This window comes from Anoplolepis gracilipes, chromosome 17, assembly GCF_047496725.1.
Source record: "Anoplolepis gracilipes chromosome 17, ASM4749672v1, whole genome shotgun sequence".
NCBI classification, from domain to species: Eukaryota; Metazoa; Arthropoda; class Insecta; order Hymenoptera; family Formicidae; genus Anoplolepis; species Anoplolepis gracilipes.
The window spans coordinates 4818907-4841844 of record NC_132986.1 but is presented as its reverse complement, the minus strand read 5'-3'; the positions used below and the strand labels follow the sequence as shown (position 1 = coordinate 4841844).

The window sequence follows — 22938 nt, the reverse complement described above, 5'->3', positions numbered from 1 at the left end:
CACGGGATATCCATCGCTTTCAGGTATGCCGCGTTTGGCATATCAAAGCGATTCAGCAGCGATTGATTTCATAGAGATAGAGGCGCGGAATCCTGTCAAAACCTTTCCTTTGCGGTTTTAGTCTCGATCGAATCCCCTTTCCATCCGGTTCCGATTTCTTTTTACGAGACATCAATTATGACCGACAAACTTTGCGACTTCGCATTCATCCCCATGGAATAAGTAGCGGGACGGAAAGTTTCGGAGGAAAATTGCCGGTACCGGCTGACAGGCTGGACTGTCGTGGCGCGTAACGAAAAATTAATAACCAGAAACTTTTTCCTTTGCCGAACCATTTAGCTCTGTCGATACGACCGTATGTCGAAAAAGGGGAAACGAGATATATGTGTTTAATATTAATTTGAATTTTATGTAGTGATGATAATTTGCGGTGAATTGCACACAAAATTTTTCGAAATGTTAGAGATCTCTATAAATATAAAAGATATAAATTTATATTATATTAGCTTTTCGCCCCGCGCTTCGCGCTTCAAACTCTTTACTTCAAAACCTTTACCCAATACTGACCTCGTTATTATTAGTTCTCACACAATTTATAATTCAATTTTCAAAACCTCTCCAGATAATATTTTTCGTAAAAAATTGTAGATTTCACTTAATAAGATATCCTTGATTGCTTATTTCTTCAATCTATTTATACATATTTATTTTTTAATTATAGGAGGTTATGTTTTCGCGAAAAAAATGTTTTTCCAGAACTCCTCTGCCAATGTGTTCAAAATGTTTCGTTTTAAATTTTTCGGGGATGGTTCCTATGTGGTTTCTTCTAAATTTTTAAGTTTAATTTTTTAATTATAGGAGATCATGTTTTCGCGAAAAAAATGTTTTTCCAGATTTCTCTGCCATTTAAAAATTTTTTGAAACATTTTGAACACATTGGCAGAGAAATCTGGAAAAACATCTTTTTTCGCGAAAACATAACCTCTTATAATTAAAAAAAAAATTTTTAATTTAAAAAATGTGATTTCTCAATGTTTTGAAACATTTTGAACACATTGGCAGAGAAATCTGGAAAAACATCTTTTTTCGCGAAAACATAACCTATAATTAAAAAAAAATTTTTTTAATTTTCAAATAAAAACCACATAGCAGCCATCCCAGAATAATTTGCAACATTTTGGTACCAATTTCGTGGGAATCGGTCCACAAATGTGGAAGTAGTTCGCGGTCAGACAGACAGACAGACGGACGATATTTATAGATATAGATTAAATTGTCTAATATAAATTTAAATTGAAAAATTGACATTGATCTTATACATATATGAATTAAATAACTTTATATAAATTTTTTATACACACAATTTACTCATTTAGAAATTTTAAATAATTTTTTTTTACAATGAAATATTTCTAGCTATATGTATATAACATTTGTGAAATTAGGTTAAAACAGTTAAAGAATTTCTGCTTTAAATAATTGATATTCTTATTCTTTTTTCTCGTTAAAAGAAGATATGGTGCCTAATCGTTTTGGTCACGTTTACCAAACGCGTGTTAAAAATGCGGTGATTAATAGAAGCTTGGTCGATTGAGTTTGTCAATTGATTAGCAGTTACAGCTAAATCAACTGAACGATTAATTGTATAAGCCGTTTTAATAATTTAACAATGCTGACATCGTTTCAAACCGACACAGCTAAACCTTTCAACATCCCTGTGCTTTGAGCAATGTTTCCGTAAAATGTATTATCGCACGATTTCTGTCAGATACAGTAGTTCATTTAATTCGCAAACAAATGACAATTGTATATTATACGTAAATATCTTACAAAAATGTTCTTTACAATTTTAAAAACGTATTTTAACACAATTACAATTGCTTTTTGATTACAGAAATCCTCTATTAAACCTTTTTTTAGCTTTATCAGAAAGCTTCTTATTTTATTAAAACATTTTATTTCATTACTCTCTAGTCTTCCTTGTTTGTTTGCACGTCACTATATTCTCGTTAACGCCGATTTAAATTCTGGTAATAATAATGAATAATGAAACAATTTTCAAGCTCATAACAGATTTAATCCACGAGGCAATGAACTTTAGTTATAATAAATGCTATTACGAAATCTAGTTGATACATAACTAATGCTCTGGATTTACAATTTATTGAAACAAACAGCTCCTGCTTATATTATTAGAAAATGTACGTGTATATGTATTGGCAAATTTCAATTTATCGAAAAAATTTCTTTTAAACATGCTTGAAGTATGGCTGACATAAACTCTAACGTGTTAAAGTTTAACACGCGTGATTTAAATTTTATTGCTATTGTGTCATGACGTATATAATATGGCTAAGCTGACGTATAATAATGTCGCGATATTGATATGGTAAACAAAAGGCTCTGGTGCGACGAATTTCCCGGAAATTATCAGCACCGTTGGGAGTCGCGAAATCGACGAACCTAAGCTGTCCGAAAAAGAAAAGCACCATGAAGAGACACCCTCGTTTTACATATCGTTTTAATAACAGAGGGTCGCTTTGTACGGCAGTGTTTGAGTGGCTAATTAGGTGCTTGCAGCCCTCTGACAAGAGCACAATGCTGCTCGAGGTAATTTCGCAAACCCTTTCTGTCTTCCCTCTTTCGTTTTTTTCGCTCTCGCTTCTTGGCATCAACTTAACATGTCTCTCACTTCCCTTTTACCTTTATCTCGAAGACGGTGTATTGCACTTCTCGCAAATTTGTATATTGTCAATTTATAATAATCCGCCGATCAATTCCCTTCATCGTACAACGTTTCGATCTTTACACTTAGGGATGAGTTTTAAGTGTTCTTTTCAGGATATAGTGCTTCGTAATTCCGACGAAGCAGCGAAGCTATTTCTTTAACGGTTTAACGCTCTCGGTACCATCGATCGACGGTAAGATCGATAAGTGGAGAGTCAAAAGTAAAGAGAAACTTTTAACCTTATCAGAACGAGAATTAAGGACGCCTATAAAAGAGCCGTCCCGACAATTATTTGCTAGTAACAGTTTGGAACGGTTAAAAGGCTATTGCGAGCTACGGCTTGACTTACGATCTCAAATGAAAGAAAATTTATTTGAGTAATTGTGGTACTGCGTTGCTGATAAAAATTTCTATATTTTCCAGGATAACAATATAGCTTTAGTCATAAAAAACCAATATCATTATGTAAGGATGTAGCAATTTTTTATCTATATGTATTAAATTTATTTTTATTTTAAAATCGATTATTTCAAAATATGATAAATATATATCTTTATTCGCTTGCTTTTTCAAGAAAACGTAAAATTAGAAATGGAGCAAATAACAATCGCGACCTTTTTTTGCTCGATTTCACGATTCGACTTAATATTTCGATGAAGCAAGCAAGTGGATTTACAATCGAATGCAAGAAGTAACGAGAATATTCCAAAGTCACCAGGGAGACTCTCTTCTGAACGCAAGAGATGTGTGCTCCCGGCGATGTACTTTGCAGGTCATTCTATCTATCTGTCTACCAGTCGCCCGCGGGGATCCTAATGGCTTCCTTAGGGCCATGCGAAAAACAGCGAGAAGCTTTTAAATTACAAGCCAGCACCCCGGACCTCTCTCACCCTCGTCAATCCTCTCATCCACCGCTCCCGCGCTTTGCTCTCTCCGTACGTTTTTGCGCGCGATTTTAATTTTAACGCGAGCCGCTGCCCGACACAGCTCCGCATCGCGGTGCCGCCGTTGCACTTTAATCTTCCAGAAGAACGCCCATTGTGCATCATCCTCCCTCCGTCCGTCCGCACCCGGCCGTGCCTTCTTGCTCTCTTTTGCCGGCCTTCTGCGCGCACTTTTGCAATAAAAAGAAAGTCGGAGGAAAGGAAAAAAAGAGGACGGGGCGGAAGGAATTCCGCGGGCGTACACCGCCTCGTGCCACTCGCGCGAATTAAGCACTCTCGCCTCGCCGTTACCCTTTGTTCCCGATATCGTCACGATGTTGCGACAGCTAACATTTTTTTTTTATTCCGTGAGGTCTGCGGCGGTGTACGTGCATGGATTGTGGACTCACTGCTGGCAGTGAGGATTTTTGAATCGTGAAAGCTTAAGAGATATAAGTCACGGTACCATCTCATTTTGCCATTACGAAAACGTGTTATTGTGATGCACGCGCTTAAGATAAATTTTTTGATATAAAGAAATTTCTTTATAGGGGAACGTGGGGTAGAACGGTACCGCGGGGTACAATGGTGCAGAGTCGATATCTTTTTACAGAGATGCTACCATTTCATGAAATATGTTGCAATTATTGCTATTGTCTCTTTCTGCGTGCTGTTATCAGTGGTCACAATATTTTTAGTTGAAAGTTGTTATAAATTATTTAATGCACTTGCTGTGCTCTCCGCGACTGAGTTGTAATTCTTCGATATATTTATATAAGGTAAACAATAATAAAATTCTATTTTTTATTACCGTAAATACATTTATGTTTTAAAATGATTTTTTCTTATTAATTTCATACTATGTCTATGTAAATATTGATTAATTAGAATTTTTTATATGATCAAAAGTAAATAAATACGTTTTAAGGCTTAATGAAATATTAGCTCACGAAATGTTGTACTTTTTATTTTTATACTAGAGAAAGAAAGAGAGTATACATAGATGCTGTCTTTCAAAATTAATATCAAAAAATATTACATTAAAAGATATTTTTCCATGTTTTAAAGAGAAAAATATTTATTATAACAAAAGAATTGTTTTTATTTATTAATTTATAGTTATCATTTAAAAATACAAATCTATATTCTTATGTTCTATACATATATCATATTATAATATACAACTTTTAAGAAGTTTTAGATATCAATGTTAATGAAATAAACAAGTTTTGGAGGTAGTCCATTATACCCCGCATGAAAAGCATATCACGAAAATCTAGGCTTTTACTAAATCAATAATCTCGTCTATTTAAACTATTATTTTATAATAAACTTGTGTTTTTTCTTATAGTGGATATTCCAAAGAATATTTTTAGTAAAAAAAAGATCGAGTTATTTCTTTTCTAATATGTTGAAAACTTGCTCAATGCTTACGTTGGCCGTTCTACCCCACGTTCCCCTGTAAGTGAAAATAAAAGAGGGTTATTATTATATATATTAAATGATACCGATCTAAATATATATTAAACGTTTAAATTGTATGAAGAAATAATTTCGAGTTTAGTTCTATTTCGATTGAGAATCGATCTTAATTGACAACCCGATTTGCATTTGAAATAAATTACATGTTGACAGCTGGCGAAATTTAATTCGGGCCCGGCGAAGCATCCGGACGACTTATCGATCAGGAGAACCTGGCTGATTAAGACGGTCCGCCGTGTCGCAAATCCATCCGACAGCCGTTCTCTAGTAGACGACGGGAAACTTACTTACTCACACCCGACCATCCCGGAGCAAAACTCTCCAATTCTTGCCTATCTACGGCAGAAAGTCACCGAAAGTTTCCGCCATGTGCTATCAAAGGGATCGGTGGGGGGTGGGAGGGCGTTCGGATAGTAGTACGTAGTCGAACAAACAAGAAAGTCGAAAGAAGTAAAACGAGAACAGCAGGATGGTGGCTGTGCCATCTTAAGAGAAAGAGGGGATCATGTTTCGATGCTCGCTCGCTCGCATTCGATAGGAATCCGTGAAAATAAATTCGCGCGCGATTTATGATTCATCTAATTTTCCGTCAATTATGACGGCGTCCTTGTCCTTCATATCGGTTTTTTTTCTAGAAAAATGTGTTTGATGAAATAGCGCTTTTTTGACAGACAATGAGAGAAGCAGCTACCATTGTTCCAATGGTTCAACAGAATCATCCGATAAAATTATACATTTGTTGCATATTGTGTTAATTCCTCGTTTTCGACAATTTTTAAAAACGATACAATATATATTTTAGTTTTATTTTCCAACATTTTTTTCAACATTCAACATTTTATTATCTCACATTGATTACAAACTTTTATCATTAAAAGTACTCCATAAATATTTGGGAAATATAATACAAAATTTATAATAGATATAAAAAAAATTTTTTAAATATTATTAATTAAAAAAAAATTGTCAATTATATAGTTATTCGTCGTTCTTATAAATAAAATCATATATAGTTCTGGAGAAATAATCTCCTACTAACACTATCAATAATACACTAAATGAAAAAAACTACGTATAAATGAAGGTGACGAGAAATGAATCTAATTGTAAGTGAATGCATTACGCTTTCGATGAAGCTGAATAGGGCAAAGCTCTAAACAATATAGCAACACATGAAACTTTTTTGGTATAAGAAGCCACCGTACTGTTTTTAGTACTGGAGTTAGTAAATGACAGATTCATAAATCACGCGCGCTCGTGATTGGCTGATGATAGTCACCGAGGAGATATAGGAGATTGACAAAAAGCGGCGAGAAGAACCGTGGAGATCTTGCGTCAAAAGGATTCGATCCTTGCTTCGAACCGGTCCAAGCTTCTGGGCGGACAAAGGGTACGAGAAGGGGGCGAAGGAAAGAGGGAGTCGGCACCCGCAGAAATTTAGTTCCCAAAACGAGGGTCTAATCGCCGGCGCGATATCTCTCAGGACTTTACGATGCCGCGTGGCCCTGAACATACATACACGTTGTGTGCGCGTGTGTGTGTACGTGCGTGTCTATGTGTGTATGTGCAGCCCGAGGCCCCCTACGTGCCAGCCCGCGCAGTAAAACATCGCCGGCAAGATTACACCGGAGTTTCGCCAGTTCCCGATGTTTTATCACGATGGCCCTCGGTTCTTCTCTCTCTCTCTCTCTCTCTCTCTCTCTCTCTCTCTCTCTCTCTCTTTCTCTTCTCATTCCACGGCGTGCACGGCTGGCGACGTTGTCCCGTGGAAAGTTAGATGAAACTCTACGAGAGCGGCGCGGTGGCGCCTCCGTGAATCTCGCTTCGAAAAGGTCGCATCTCCTAATCGTAATCCCGCGAAAATTCGCCGAAGAAATCGACATCGAGACTATCTTCTTTTTTTTTTTTTCCAAGTGAGAGAATCATCTTGTCCAAAAAGTACGCCGCAGAACAGTTTCTTGGCGTGTTTCCATGGACGTTGCGGTATCTGCATGAGAGAATGATAAATGGTCGAGATCGTCAAGATGACTTGGTATACAATGAAAGAGCATATAACAATATCCGGAAAAGACGAGAAGGAATGTGTTTCGAACTCTCTAACAATGAGAATAATTTTTCTTCCGATAATGTTGAGTTGTTCCCTTCTCGCTAATGTTTATTTCCAACGGAATTGCAGAAACGGCAATAAAATAAACATTACAAATAAAACATCAAATTATTAGTAACAGATTTATCGTTTTCTACAATATTTTACAAACTAAGATTGTAGTAAAATTCAAATATAATGATAATAAAATACGTTATTATAATGATAAATTAATTGATCAAAAAACCTACAAATGTTTTATAAAATATTCATCGATATATTCAAGGATTTCGTTATCAAAATGTCACGTGATGTATGAATACAACGAACACTATTGTCCCTTGCGTAGCTATCGGAAAATCATTAATAGTATAATGAGACGGGATCCCACATTGAGTGAAAGCCCGAAATGAGATGAAACCGTAATCCGCCCAATATTGGTTAGGTAAAACCCACCAGCTGCAATCGATCAAATTACTGGACCATCACATCGGTGCTACTGATCCTTGCGTATTCTCTGATGAAAGGCTGTTTCAAAACGTCCCTCTTTTAACACAGAACATTCTATACAAATAACGGATATCTTGATGTTTCATGCGCATTTCATTTTCATCAATTTATTTTCTTGTCGAAAATTTATCAAAAAAATTCTGTTCAAACAAGATTATTCTTAAAAAAATATTGTGATTGAAAAATTAAATCATCATTAAAATTAAATTATATAATTATATATTTTTAATAATTATATAATGATACTTATCAAAAAATTTACTTTAATCGTACTTCAAGATTTTTCCGAGTACGTTAAACTTTGTCCCATTTTAAATAAGATTTTTAAAATTTTATACATTTGATTGTATTATATCAAATAGTCCTTACTGTAAGACATCAAAGTCATCGCGAAAGTCTCACAACGACAATAAAATTACGACGAAGAATTAATCCATTTACCCGGTGTACGTAATCAACCGTCTTATTGTTCCACTCAAAGACTTTGTCAAATCTTCTCCGCGAGACGAATAATCCGTATTCCAGTTCTCTGCCAAATGCGCGTTTGTTATCGAGTTACCGAACAGATGCGAGATTCGTGAAAGTTAGATATCGCGAGGAACTTTTCTGTGTCCTGTCTCTACACCGGAGAATTCACCTCGGATGCTAATTTACGCGACTTCATACATGCACGTGTTCTGAATCGATTCACGTGTTATATAAAATGCTGTTATATTTGCTCGTTTCATATACGAATAGAAGATATATTAACTCATCAAAAAGCTGAAAAACTACTAATATATAATATATAATATATATATATATATATATATATATATATATATGTGTTAGTAGCAGATTATTTCTCCAGAACTATTTATTTATAAGAACGACGAATAACTATATAATTGATAATTTTTTTTTAATTAATAATATTTAAAAAATTTTTTTTATATCTATTATAAATTTTGTATTATATTTCCCAAATATTTATAGAGTACTTTTAATGATAAAAGTTTGTAATCAATGTAAGATAATAAAATGTTGAATGTTGAAATGTTGGAAAATAAAACTAAAATATATATTGTATCGTTTTTAAAAATTGTCAACAACGAGGAATTAACACAATATGCAACAAATGTATAATTTCATCGGATGATTCTGTTGAACCATCGGAACAATGGTATATATATATATATATATATATATATATATATATATATATATAAATTCCTAATTCTTGATTTGCCTAATATAATTCCGCTTTTTTACAATATTCTTTTTTATGCACGAGAACAAAATACTTTGGATTTTCATCAACTCTACGTCACGATATATCTACATTATTCATCGCTAATTTTTCAACGCTACATACGCGATTGTGTCACGAGCCTATTTCCGGTTTGTGGCTAGAGCGAGTATGAAGAGACTCTGTACACTTTCATAGATAGAAACTGTTCGCGCGAGAGCGAACGACAAACGCCTCGCTTTAATCCAATTATTTCCAGCGATTAGTTCTCTTGTCTATCGCACGTATATTCTTTTAGCCAGCTTTCAAACGTAGTCAGTTAGTCTAATTACCCGGTTCGGGTTGCGCTGTCCTAATTGTTTGTCCCGTTGTGAGAGACAGTATGCAGATGTCGTCGACAACAACGACGACGACGACACCGCGACATCCTCAGCCATCTGTATTCTCTCTCTCTCTCTCTCTCTCTCTCTCTCTTTCTCTCTCTCTCTCTCTCTCTGCATTCTCTCCCTCTCTCACACATACACACACATAGACAATCGACGGAATCTGGAATATGCCGCATTAGAGGGAGAGATAACTTCGTGCCGGTGTACGATTCGACGTAATTATCGACCGGATTAACCGTACTGCACTGTGGAAATTCTTCGCGCAATCATTCGCGTATTAATTCTACGGAATCTCTGACGGCAAGACAGAGATTTAATCTTGAATAATTCCTCGTTTTCAATTTCCGGAAAATGCATACTCAAAGTAATCTGTTACTTTTTATTTTTAAATATATACCTACTTCAGTTTTTGAATGTATAATCTCGTATCTTTTCAGAACTTTAGATTTTATGATTAAAACATTATTACTTGTCAAATGATACTTCATGCAAAATTTCAATATTATACATGTACAAAATTATGGAATAAAATATTTAAACAACAATTTAAATAATATTTTAAATAATTGTTACTTGTAGAATATTTTGTTTTTCTTTTTGTCACATTTTTCATGAAAAATTTTATATTAATGCAAAAGAAAGAGCTTTTGGCATTATCTGTAAATGAAGTTTTTTTAAATTAATCGATATTGCAACAGTAAATAATGATATCGTTAATCCCTTCTCCGTTTCCGTGATGCATGATGAAAATATTGATCATCGATTGATCGCCGACCATTTGCATGCATACCGTAATGGGACGGACATGTAATTATTTAGAATGGATTTAATAGTAACGTGATTTTAAATGTGTCCGGTTAATGTGTGCCGTGTTTCCGATCGGTTTAATATCAGTTGGGACAATGTCCCAACGTCCCACTTAACTATTCATCGATCTGGCAATATTAATTCACGTGAACGGGAAATGTACATACCGTCCATCCGGTCCGGCGATGACAGGATCGAGAAAAAAATACATCCTATTATTTTTTGAAAAGTCAAAACGTTCAACATACCGTCGACTCTCATCATACAAGGCTTGATTAAACATTCATCGAACCGCACTATAAAGCAGACATTCCGGCCAATCGCTGGAAATTGCCAAATACTCGTTGACTGTGACATAAATGTAAACACGATGGGAGAACATCGGAGTAATTACGCGATGAGTGCGCACAATAGCCAGATATTTTATAATTACAGGAAATTTGAAGGTTCGCCGAACGATGAGATGCGTAATTGGAATAGCGGGTATATACAAACTTAATTAGCCCTTAATTAAAAAAATCATAACGAATCGAAACGATTGCAATTAAATTTTATGAGTGCACAACACAGTGCATAAAGCATTATTTTCAATTAATTATTACGTTATTGAAAATTTAAGATTCAACATTCACTTTGGATAGAAAATTTAATGTCGAAAATGGAAAAATTTTGCGCCTTGAATCTTTTCTATGGTTTTGAAGAAAAATCGACATCTTAAGTATGTATTTTATACAATATGATTTTGATAATAAAATTTAAAACATGAAAACAGTCTATATCCATCTCTCTTGGCTGCGAAACATACATACGTCATTACATATCGCGGTATTACAATAAATGGGATGTGCGACCCCGAGATCATTATTCCTCAGCTCGGCGCAGAAAGGCGTGAGAACCATCTCGAGTGCATAAAAGCCGCGTCGATCGGTAGAAGCGTCGCTTTGTGTGCCGCGAGCTCGAGCGAGCATTATGCCTAAGCAAGTACTACGCGCAACATCCTTGAAAAGTAGTCCAAGTGAATAATGATCCGGAACAATGCGAGCGCGCACGGGGAAAGCCGGTTGCTTCACGCGCGCGCGACTTTGCCGGCGCAATTCTTTGACGCGATGCAGCGCCGCTCGTCACGTTTCCTATTCACAAGTCCACGTGTATTTGTGCCGCACGAGTAAGAAAATAATGATCGCGATCACAAAGAGGCAACATTCGTCACGGACATAATCATACGCTGGAGTATGTGACAAAAAGTATGTGCAAACGTTATTTTCGAGTCCCGAAATATATAATAGAACGCCTCTGAATAACACGCGAGAGAGAAGTAGGAAATAAGGTCTCTGACATGTCAGAATAATTGTGCGAAAATCATGATATCATCAAGATCTCCTCTTCATTATTTTTATTATGCGTAATTCTATTTCCCGCGACAGCTAATATAATTGCAATTTCATCCTGAGATTTATAACAATGTGACAATATTTTCACAATGAAGTAATATACATACAGGGTGTCCCATTTTAAGTGTCCACCTCAAATATCTCTCTTATTTTTGATTTTAGAGAAAAATGGTTCAGACATGTGTTGTATGGTTTTGAGGGGGCTATAAGATGGTACCATTGGTTTAACCATGAAGAGTCATTTGAAGGTCACGTGAGCTTACCTCAAAGGCTTTTCAAAACACTATAATAAAATATTTTTTCATTAAATATTTTTCGAGTTATAAGGCTTCAAAGTTGCAATATTTTGACATAAAATACAAGATTTCTCGTAAATTATTCATTTCTTGATTATCTTACCCTAATACTTTTATGCACAGAATAATGAGACGAATCAATTGATGTAAAGAAAACACATAGTTATCTTTAAGAAAAAATTTGAATTTGCAACTAGCAATTACACATTTTTACCTTAACATAATTATGTGTTTTAATTACGCCAATTGATTTGTCTCATTATTCTGTACATAAAAGTATTAAGGTAAGATAATCGAAAAATGAATAGGTATTTTACAAGATATATCTTGTATTTTAAGTCAAAATACTGCAACTTTGAAGCCTTATAACTCGAAAAGTGTTTAATGAAAAAACATTTGATTATAGTATTTTAGAAAGTTCTCGAGATAAGCTACAAGAATATGCAATAATATATAGGGTGTTCCATTTAAAAATATTGAGGTGACCTTCACGTGACCTTCAAATGACTCTTCAAAGTCAAACCAATGATACCATCTTATGGCCCCCTCGAAACCATACAACACATGTCTGAACCATTTTTCTCTAAAATCAAAAATAAGAGAGATATTTGGGGTGGACACTTAAAATGGGACATCCTGTATATTATTATGATATGCAATTTTATATAAAATTTCAAATTATCCCTGCAAAACTCAAATTCAGCAAAACATTTATTTTTATCTATGAATGATTTCCTCAACTGTAAATTACTAGAGTAATTTTGATACAAACGTAATAAAGCATTTTGAATAAAAGAATCAATTAACATTCCAATTTTCTCTGGCAAAGTTGCCGACTGGAATCGCGTAGCGACAATTCCTCACGAGACGTTTTCACGGAGGTGAGAAAACCGCGGAATCCATTGAATCACGAGGCAATCGAGTCTGACGACTGAGTCGGGAATATTCGAAGTCGTTCTTTTCCTGTCTCTCGTTCACGCGTTGCCATTTGTCTTCTCTACCCGTGAAAGACTTTGTTCCTCAATAACGCCGACGGCTCGCGGGCCCTCGTCTCGAACAAAATCATAAAAGTTTTAGCCTACTACAACTTCGAGATGCGAGCTGCGGTCTCTCATGTGTGCCCGGGAAGAAGGTTTTCGATGTTAGATGCCGCGTGACGCTCCCGCTTTCGATCGCTTTGCTACTTCTCTATGTATTTGTATGTGTCAGACAGAGTATATTCCAGAAAAAAATATAAAATGCAAATGTAACCTTATTTTATTGTAAAATTTGGGATTAATTCTTTTTTAATGTAAGCCTCTAATTATTTTCAAGCATTATGCGTTAGTTAAGCAAATTTTATTTTAATACGCATATTTTATTTTTAATACTTTTATATTTTAACATTTCAATTTTTTAATTTACTTTTAAAATTTAGTCTGTTATTTCTTTTCTATTTCATCTTTTATTTTTATTTTTATTTTACCATTTTTTAACAAGAATATTAATTTATAACTTTGTCATCAAGGTATTGAATATATTTTAAAATTTCTGACAAATCATAGTCACACATTTATGATTTTTTTTAAGCAAGAATTTACTTCAAATTTTATAAAGGTTATTGTTATATGCTTCTTGATTTTTTACAACGATTGTAAATTTAGGTAATAGATAATAAATTATAGATAAATAAATTATAAATGAATAAGATAAATATAGATAAATAAATTTGTGCGCATACAACATACATTTGTCATTTCAAACAAATGATAACCATTAGCAACACAATAGCCGATTCTGAAAATCAGTAAACTTTCCAATGCGAGGATTCCTTCCGGAATCGATTATCCTCTGCTTGCTTTCTTTATTTACTGTACGTGTTAAAATACCACATCCCGATTCAATCGTGATGAAAATTTCGGAAATGATCCTTCACATTGAAGCGTAATTAATTACGCAGCAATGACGCATTTCAGTATTCTGCCGTTTGCAATCACATTTTCTAAATTGAAGGTAATTAAGAGCTTATTATTATATTGTAACACGCATTAAAACGCGTACACGCGTCCGCATACATCGCGGCAATTTGTTACACTTTGTGAATTAGTTGTCGGCAAATTTATTAGTTGTTGAATTTATTAGCATAATTCTCTCTCAGCACGCTAACGAACACTCTCGCGCTTCGATCCACACGTGATTTTCTCGTAAATATAGTTCTCGGTTGTGTTGCATCCTATGCTTGTGTTTTTTTTTTTTTTTTTTTTCAAGCGTCGCTCGTGCTTAACATATTTTTTTAGCCGGTATTTGCATATTTAAGTAGCGTAAAGCGAAAGGAAGATTGAGTCTTATAAATGTAGGGTTCTTTAAAGTTTTTGAAAAATTTATGAAAAAGCGTATAATATAAGCTGTTAAATTTATAATGACATAAATTACCGCAAAATTACAGGATTTTCCTGAATTAAATTCGGCGGCGGTGCAAATGGGTCGCACACTATTACTTTTTATTTAAATATAAATGTTATCTTTGTCTGAAATAAAAAGATATTTAATTACGCTAATTACAATAATATTTAAAATTGCACGTGTTAGAGAATTATGAATACAGACGTATTGCATGTAATTGCACTTTCGTTAAAAAAAATCTGCTCCAAAAAAAAAGAGAGAATATAAATCGAAAAGCTCAAGTAGATGGAAGGAAGTGAACTAATTCAGAACATTTTCTTAGAAAGAGAATTCAAAGAATTCTTAAAGTGGATTCTTCTTTAGCGATGGCGAAAGAGATTAGATGACACAAAAGAGAATTCTCGCCTGCTTTCTTTTCCAGAGCGTGTATAATCTGTTAGGCGAAACGCTGTCCAGACTGCAACAGTACGCGGAGGCGGAGAGGTGGTTCCAGGCGAGTTTGGCCAGCCAGCCTGACCACGTGCCGGCCCACATCACTTACGGCAAACTTTTGGCACGGAACGTAAGTAGCCACCGGTCTTGCGCTTTTAAATTTTGCCCGTCGTCGCCGCTCTGTTTCATCTTATCGCGATCTACTTTCCGAGTCTGACTACATATCGACCGTTACCACTTGAGAAACTACTACTCGGCGATACGCGGTATATATAACGCGTCGCATAAATATATTTGGGTCAACACATAAAGTCCCCGCTCCTCCCGGCTCTTGTGCATTTCCGAAACTACATATATTTACATTTGCGTCAGATATCGACTGTGTCCCGGTGGTTTCAACAAATAACAATGGATGGCAAGCAAATTTTTTTTTTTAGGATATACCACTATTAAAATATTTTTTTTAGGAAATTCAGTGTTGAATATAAATTTATTTTTTTTAATTTTTTATCAGATATTGTTTTTTTTTTCTGTGATACGGTTGGATTTTGTAAATGGACATATTGCATATTAGATCGAATTTATCAACAAAAATATATATTTCTGTGGCAAAAAGAAAATTGAAGGATGATGCTCGCTGAAATTTTAAAAAATTTCGATTTTTCAATATATATTAAAGTGTTTTATTTTTTACATTTCTTTTAGATCTATTTAAATATTTATGTTCAACGTTATACGTACACATATATATACAATTTAATGGATATAATATATTCAAAAATGTTGTTCAATGCAATAGAACAAGCTCCTCAGCCGGTAGCAACTGCCAGGGGGAGGGGGGACAGACAGGGCTATCGAGTTCGCGGTGGCTCACAAGTCGCCTCTGCTTTCTCTCTCTTTAGTCGAGCCGTGTCCTGGAAGCGGAGAGATGGTTCCTGAGGGCCCGCAGATTGGCACCGGACGACCCCAGCGTGCACCATCATTACGGTAAGACGCGACCGAAAGCTCCTTTAATTGCGACCACGAGAAAGCGTCGTCGTCATCCGAAATTCAACAGTAGACGCGTCTCCGGTTATCGCCCCCGCCTATTCTCCATCTCGTTTTTCCAGTATCGTCCTCCCATCGACCAGAATTCCTTTCTCAACCGCATCGCAATTTAAATATCTAATGCCCGTATTTGTAGCCGTCGCCGGCAATGATAAGGGACCCCTCGTTCATTATTAAAGCAATGAAATACGCTCTCTTAACCATCCCGTCTTTGCACTCGGTCGAACGTATCCCCCGTCGCCACAATCGAAGCCCCATTGTAACAATGGTATAATTGATTCCCGATCCTCGAATCTGTCCTGAAAAGGAGTCCTCGAAGCTTCTCCTCTCGACCAGGGGCGGGAGAGGGAGGGCGGTTTCGCGACGGAAAAGAATCAAAGAACCAAGATTCGAAGAGTCGCTTAATAGAAGGGGGAGATAAGAGGATCGTCGTTCCCTCCGTCGACCCGCTATAAATACCGCTGTAATATTTCCTGCGGGATGATAGTAGATCTGAAGTGAAAGGAGGGAGGCAGACCGGCTAATCGAAAAAAGAACGGATGCTAAAGGGCACGGGAATGAACCGAGATGCAGGGGGAGAAACGGAAATCGACGGGTATTGAAATTCCGGAAAGAAACTCGGCGACGCTTCAGGACATCGGGCACGTTAATTTGCGCGCGGATTTCAAGACGATCTCGCCGTCGCCTATCGTTTTTCTGTTCGCTCAATAAAATAAGACGTTTATTATTAACGCAAAAAACATAATTTGCGAAATGAGATATTTTTTACTTTTTAATTTTTATAATTAATTATAAAATAAAGAACATTTCTCTGTGTAACATTATAGAAGAGTTAAAGATTTAATAAGCGTTTTTATATATTTATTTTTTCATTAATTAAAGCTGTCCTTGTGTTTCATTACATTTCTTTTAAAGACTTCAAGAACATCACCGTGAAAAATACTGTTCTTTTTTTTTTTTTTTCTTGCGTCACATTTGCAACTAAAGCTATTCTCGTATTTCCATCAAGTTCCTTTCAAAGATTTTGAAAACATGCTTGAAAAAAAAAATATTTTGTCATATTTGCATTCTTCAATTATATCGGTTTTTCTTTAATTTTCTCAATTAAAATTCCTCTGACCTGAAAAAAGCTTTCTAAAAACTTTTTAGTCTATTTGAGAAGTAAATCTATATAAACAACGTATCTTTTATATCTATAGAATTTAATTAATTATTTTGAAACAGATTTTCTTTCACACAGATCTTTGTACATGATTAAATAGACAATTAGTAGATTAACAATTCCATGAAAAGAATAATTTAATTAACTAGAACTGTATAAACGGATTTCTATAGCTGCTGTAATTCCTCACGACACACGACAACGTTGTGTTTGATTACAAAATTTTCAGGGCTGTTCCTGACGTCGCAGGGCCGATTGGTGGAAGCTGCCGAGGAGCAGCTGCGAGCGGCCGAGCTGTCGCGGTCCGATTATGAACTGTCGGTCGCGGCGGCCTCGGCACTTCGTCAGGCCGATCGGCGCGATGAGGCCGAGATCTGGTATCGACACGCGGCCAATCTGAGGCCGCACGAGGCCCGTAGCCACACGAATCTCGGGGCGATCTTACACCTGAACGGCAAGTACAAGCAGGCCGCTGCGGCTTACAGGGAGGCGCTTAGATTGCAACCGGGCGACGCAACGACCATTACGAATCTGCACAAACTGGCGGCGATCTTGGCGTGACCAGAAGAAATACAGGATGACCGAGGAGGTGGAGAAAGCGAGGACGGAGACACGATGAATGAGAAGATGGTGCGTGTATTATACGACCCCGCACGACGAGGAAGAGGACCCCTTCTTACCGTGACATTACCGTGTACCCTAAGATCCCCTATCGGCCCGATCTTCCTACCGATATTCGTTTATATCTCTGCGTCGTTGGTGACGCGCGCGTTCGACATCGACGACGCGCCGCCGACTCGTATCGCCTGCTATGATATGTGAAGAATAAAGCTTCCTTTATTTTTCTCTAATATACAACGATATATTTCATATTTCATACGACTCCTTTTTCCTCCCTACATTTTAGTAAGGTGTTAAAGAAGATGACTATTGCCTCCAACTGTTTTTTTTTCTTTTTTTTATCGCGAGAAAGATATTTCTCTTAAATATTTATTTAAATTATGAAAGTTGTTATACATGAAAGATATGGGATATTAATTTTTTTATAAGCTCTGACGCGTTTATTATAATTCTATTAATTAATAGATTTCTTCAAATTTACCATTTGAATGAAATATCTTTCCCTATATATAAAGCAGGTAAGTCGTAGATAAGAGCAAATAATTATTTTCGATAAGAGAAAATAATTATTTTAAATCGAAATATATGTATATGGTTATCTCAATATCATCTATTTATAAATCAATCATTCTAAAGAAAGATGAAAAAGTCAGATAAAAAAATTTGCATATTATTCGAGACGATTACTTGCAATTTATTCAAGAGTTTTGACTGAAATAATCACATAAGCTGCCCAGAAAAGAATATTTTATTTGACATGTTATTTTCTCTACGTTAATTTTCTCGTCATTATCTCTGAATTCTTATTTGTTGTTATATTTAAAAAATCTATATATTAATATCTTTTATTTTTTAATTTATAAAAATTTCTATTCTTTTGCTTCTTTTAACTAACAATAAAGGAAATATATTAAGCAAAGTAACTCCCGATTCGCCATTAAAAATTTTCTACGCCGGATGTTCAGATATACCAGTTTTCTCTTTATCTCTCTCTCTCTCTTTCTTTTTGTCGGTGAGGTGCTGAAGCTCTATTAATATCGAATCTATTTGCACGAAGGTACCAACTAGAATATTTAAGTTTACACTTTAAATCATACCCCCGAGCAAGTGCCAACGGTGCGAGCGAGCTCGGGGGCGAGGAATCGGGAGGAAATGACGGATGGAGAAACGGCAAAAAGAGAGAAAGAGAAGGGGTGAAAAAGCGGGCACACGGAGCCACCTGTCGCTCCTGTCGCGCTGCTGGAGACAGTCTCGGCAAACACTCGGGCGACCACTGCGACGGTGGTGGCGGCGGCGGTTACCAAGCTTTGTTCCGCGAAGAACTCGCTTCGTTATCTTTAAAGCGGAACACCGTCAAGAGCGCCTTTCTTTCTCGAGGAGACGCTCCGAGATGCGTCGTCACGACCATTTTATTTTTCACAAACTTACTCATCTTTACTAACCCCTCCGATCCTCCCCGCCCCCGGGCGCGCGTTACCTTCTCTCTCTCTCTCTCACCGCACCTTTATATTTTTTCCACCCTACGTTTATTTAGCGTGCAACTTTTATTACGTTTTCTTGTTTATTGTTTTAGGATGCATCGCGGAATCCATAGAAAACAGCTTAATTCCTCATGTGAATTGTCAAGAGATTAATTATATATACTTTGAAAATTAAGATATTTTTTTAAAACGTCACATTAACGTCGCATTTCCGCAATCATGATAATTTATTTCTAGTTATTCTTGAGATTGCTTATATATTTAATATATTATGTTCCTAGCAATTACTTCTAACAATTTGAGTCATGTTTTTTTTATTGCTAGAAAGTTAAAGAACGATTCGATATGATACTAAAAGCTTGCGTAGATGTATTTTTGATGTATTATTAATTTCTCGACGTATTATTTACTTTGCCAATGCTATTTGAAACAAGATGTATCTATGAGACAGCACTTCATTGCTCTTTCTCTTTCTCTTTCTTAAAAATTCAAAGTCTCTTGTCACATTTTCATCTAGTTTTTTCTCTTAGTTTAGTTTTCGCTCCATTTTTTCCCTTTCTACATTATTTTATCTCGACTTTTTACCATGAGAGCTCTTCTTTCAGTCTCGAAGGAGATGCTTTGTATCTTCTATATAATCCCTTATCTGTCCTCTTTTTAATACTTTAACAATATCCCTACCATCTCTCTCGCGTTTCACATCGACGTTAACGATCACAACGCTGTTTATTTTTATCTTTTCATAAAAAAATATCGTTGATTTTTATTATTTTATCATGTCGGTGTTCCTTTACCTCACACATTTTTTATCATATTTATTTACTATCGTAATTTATGTTAATATAATGTTAAAATGATTTTCGATATATTTTTTAAATATTTTTATGTATCTGTTTTTTTCTATTTTCACATAATTTTTATTTTTTTTTAGATGTTTTAATTCACGGGAGGATAATTCATTTTATGAAAATCTATACCTGTCTTATACAATCGACTGCAACGACGACAAGATACAAGCAAAAGGTATATCAGGCGTTGGATTATATATAGTTTCAAGTTACACTCTTTTGTATTTTTTTTTATTCGTGTTTTCTGATTTTTATACACTGTCTTACTTTTAATATGCTTTCACTCACTGACCTCGTTTATCTTTTGCTTTTCTCTACTATATAAGAGAGGCCGCCATCGATTTTTAGCCGCAATAAAAGCGGCCCTTCGTCCAGCAACTCGACCGCCACGCGCGTGCCACTTTATAAGCTTACAAGTATTATCATCATCCCTTTAGTTCGCCGTTCTGGTTTGCTTTGCATTTTCCTCGCATACCCCGCAATTTGTCTGGATCCGTTTACGTGATTTTCCGTTTCTTGGCCTCTTGCAACTTCGCATGCACACGATTGCACGTCTGCGCAATCCTTTGCCACAGTTAACGACATTCGAATGCCGGCTTTACCGATGTACCTTGTAGCATTACCGAGATCCTTGCATTTCCTCGCGTTTATTCTCCGTCTCACTGCTGTATTTTTCCATGTTATTTCTGAATCTCATTACCTATTGAAATTGTCCAGGCTGAATCAGAAAGTATTTTTAAAAGGGCCTTTGAAATATTTTCTAGAAACTAAAAAACCGTAAAAGAATATGTACTTATATTTATTTCTTTTTTTTTTTTTTTTTTTTTTACAAAATCTATTTTATCTTCTTTTTCTTTCATGTGATACATATATGACGGTATGATCAATTTTTTATTGCTGTTCTTATATATATATATATATTATGTTTCTTTTGTTATATATTATTTCCGGTTGTGCATCGTATTTTTTCGAAATTACAACAAATTTTTTTTCTCTCTTCTAGTAACTCATACTTTCTATAATTTTATATATAGACTTTGTTAATTTGTTTGAAAATGCAAACATTTAACCAGTACTAAATATCATTTTCCGTTATTTTCCGTTTTTATTTTTTCTCCCGACTTATGTTCTCTTTATATTTACCTGTGTTCCTTTTAGATCTACGTGATCATTTTCTACGCTTTTTTGCGTCGCCGTAAAAAGACCGTCGCATCGCCTTACTACTCCGGTTCGTTCATGATTTAGCAATAAGTGCGGCGCTTTTATCTTTCCTTCCGTATCCTCTTGCCATCTTGCGTCTTATTGATACTGCCGACCTTTTTCTCTGCAAGCATCGTTCGCTTTTACAACTACTGGTGGACAAAGAGTGCGTCGTCAAGTTACTCCGGTTTCTACTTGTTGTTAGAGTGTATACCGATTTATTCGTTTACGAGTAGAGTTCCGCAATAATGCTTGCTCTTTTTTCAGGACATTTGTCTCTTTTCTGAATATATTCCATCGTTCAGTTTCAAACGGTTCTCTTCGTTAATATTACATTTTCACTGACCATTCTTCTATTTTTATTTACTTTATTACAAACTCTATAAACGCGTTTTTATGAAGTAAAATTGTAAACTTTAAAAAAGGAAAAGTCTCTCTGTTTTGAAGAGAAAAATAATTTTCAATTATTTTTAAAATTATTTTGCAATGTTATTTGATATTGTTGCTACGTATAATAATAACGACTAACATAAATTGTATAACGTTAAAATTCAGAAGTAAGCTGCGAGATCGCGATAAAAGTCACGAGGGCGTCACGATCTTCCAACGGTACTAAAAATTCTTTTTTCAAGGGAATAAACGACTTTGGCGTAAAATAGGTTTTTCCGCCGTCGCTTTTTTCAATGATCTTTTCCTCCCTTTATCCTTCTTGCCGCAATCTATGTCACGCGCTGCATATAAGCGCCTGTCTTCGTGCGTCCTTCTACATCCTTATCTCACGTATCTTATTTCTTTTTACGCGAAACTCTGCCGTCACCCTTTTATGCCTTCGGTCCCTCGCTTTATTTCTTTACACCATATCGCTGTGGAACGCAATAAGAGATAGCCAGATAGACGGACATTTATTATGCTCTAGGACTCCTCTGGGAAAGGATCCATCCCCATCTTCTTCATACAAAAGCGGAAAAAAAGCAAGGATGATTCGTCGAAGAAAATACTGCGGATTAATTTTCCAATAATCTTTGTTAACTTTTTTATTTTAAAATTATTTTCAACTTTAGAGAAAAAAAAGGCAGCAAACAATTAATAAATTAAATAAAAATTAAAAAATAGCTCCAGCTCATCAAAACTCGATTTAATTTTGTCAATCTAGATTGAATTTTTCTATTCTTCTTTTATTTTGTAAAATGCAGTAAAAATATTTAATATATTAAATTGAGATAAAAAATAGTAATATATTTTTAATCAGAAAGGACGGCACAAATGTAGATTCGATAAAAATATACATTAAGCGCGATTAATGTTATTCGATAAATATCTATTTCCATCGATATCGTAATCGCATTGACTGCGATGCAATAAAGATGATGGTACATCGGTGTGCAGTTGGCGACAGCGGAAACGAGAAACGGCAGTCAGGGGAAACGGGGTGGAAGCGATGCTGGGGTCGTTATTGTAACGATGTGTACCGAACAATTCTGAAATTCGATGTGCGGTGGTAGCTCGACGAAGGTAGGTGATCGATGCGGTGAGGCGATAAGGCGACGGGTGTATTATTGCCGCAGTAAGAAGTTACCATGAGTGATTGACGTCACGGCGCACGCGGCGACTGGAAACTTGGAATTACTTACCCGTGTGATCGATCATTCTGACGCTCTATACCATTAGCTTATAAATAATAACAGTGACACCCCGAATATATTCAAACCATATAATATTAGATACCATCGTTCTCTCACCGCATCAAAATACGCCGGACAATCGACCGTTCGATCAAATAATTAAGAGACGTTCTTTTCGACGCACGTTCGATGAATTAATTCAATGGGAAAGATAAATAAAATGGGATAAAGCAAAATATTAGAGAGGGAGACGTAGAAAGAGAATAAAGAAGAGAAAATTTTTCTCAATGACCCTCTTCATCATGA

At 35.6% G+C, this 22938-nt stretch overlaps 1 protein-coding gene across 4 annotated transcripts in view; it reads left to right on the top strand.

Moving 5' to 3' along the window:
- The window catches only part of Tmtc2 (Transmembrane O-mannosyltransferase targeting cadherins 2), a 291042-nt gene extending 273324 nt beyond the window's left edge, over positions 1–17718 (top strand). For 2 of the 4 annotated variants that reach the window (XM_072909084.1, XM_072909086.1), the window contains exons 8-10: positions 14641–14781; positions 15554–15638; positions 17090–17718. In XM_072909084.1, the coding sequence (XP_072765185.1) occupies positions 14641–14781; positions 15554–15638; positions 17090–17421 (558 nt within the window). In that variant the 3' untranslated portion in view covers positions 17422–17718. Of the gene's footprint in view, positions 1–14640; positions 14782–15450; positions 16820–17089 lie in introns of those variants that run through there. The other 2 variants (XM_072909087.1, XM_072909088.1) reach the window with 2 other exon arrangements.
- The last annotated feature ends 5220 nt before the right edge of the window (positions 17719–22938 follow it).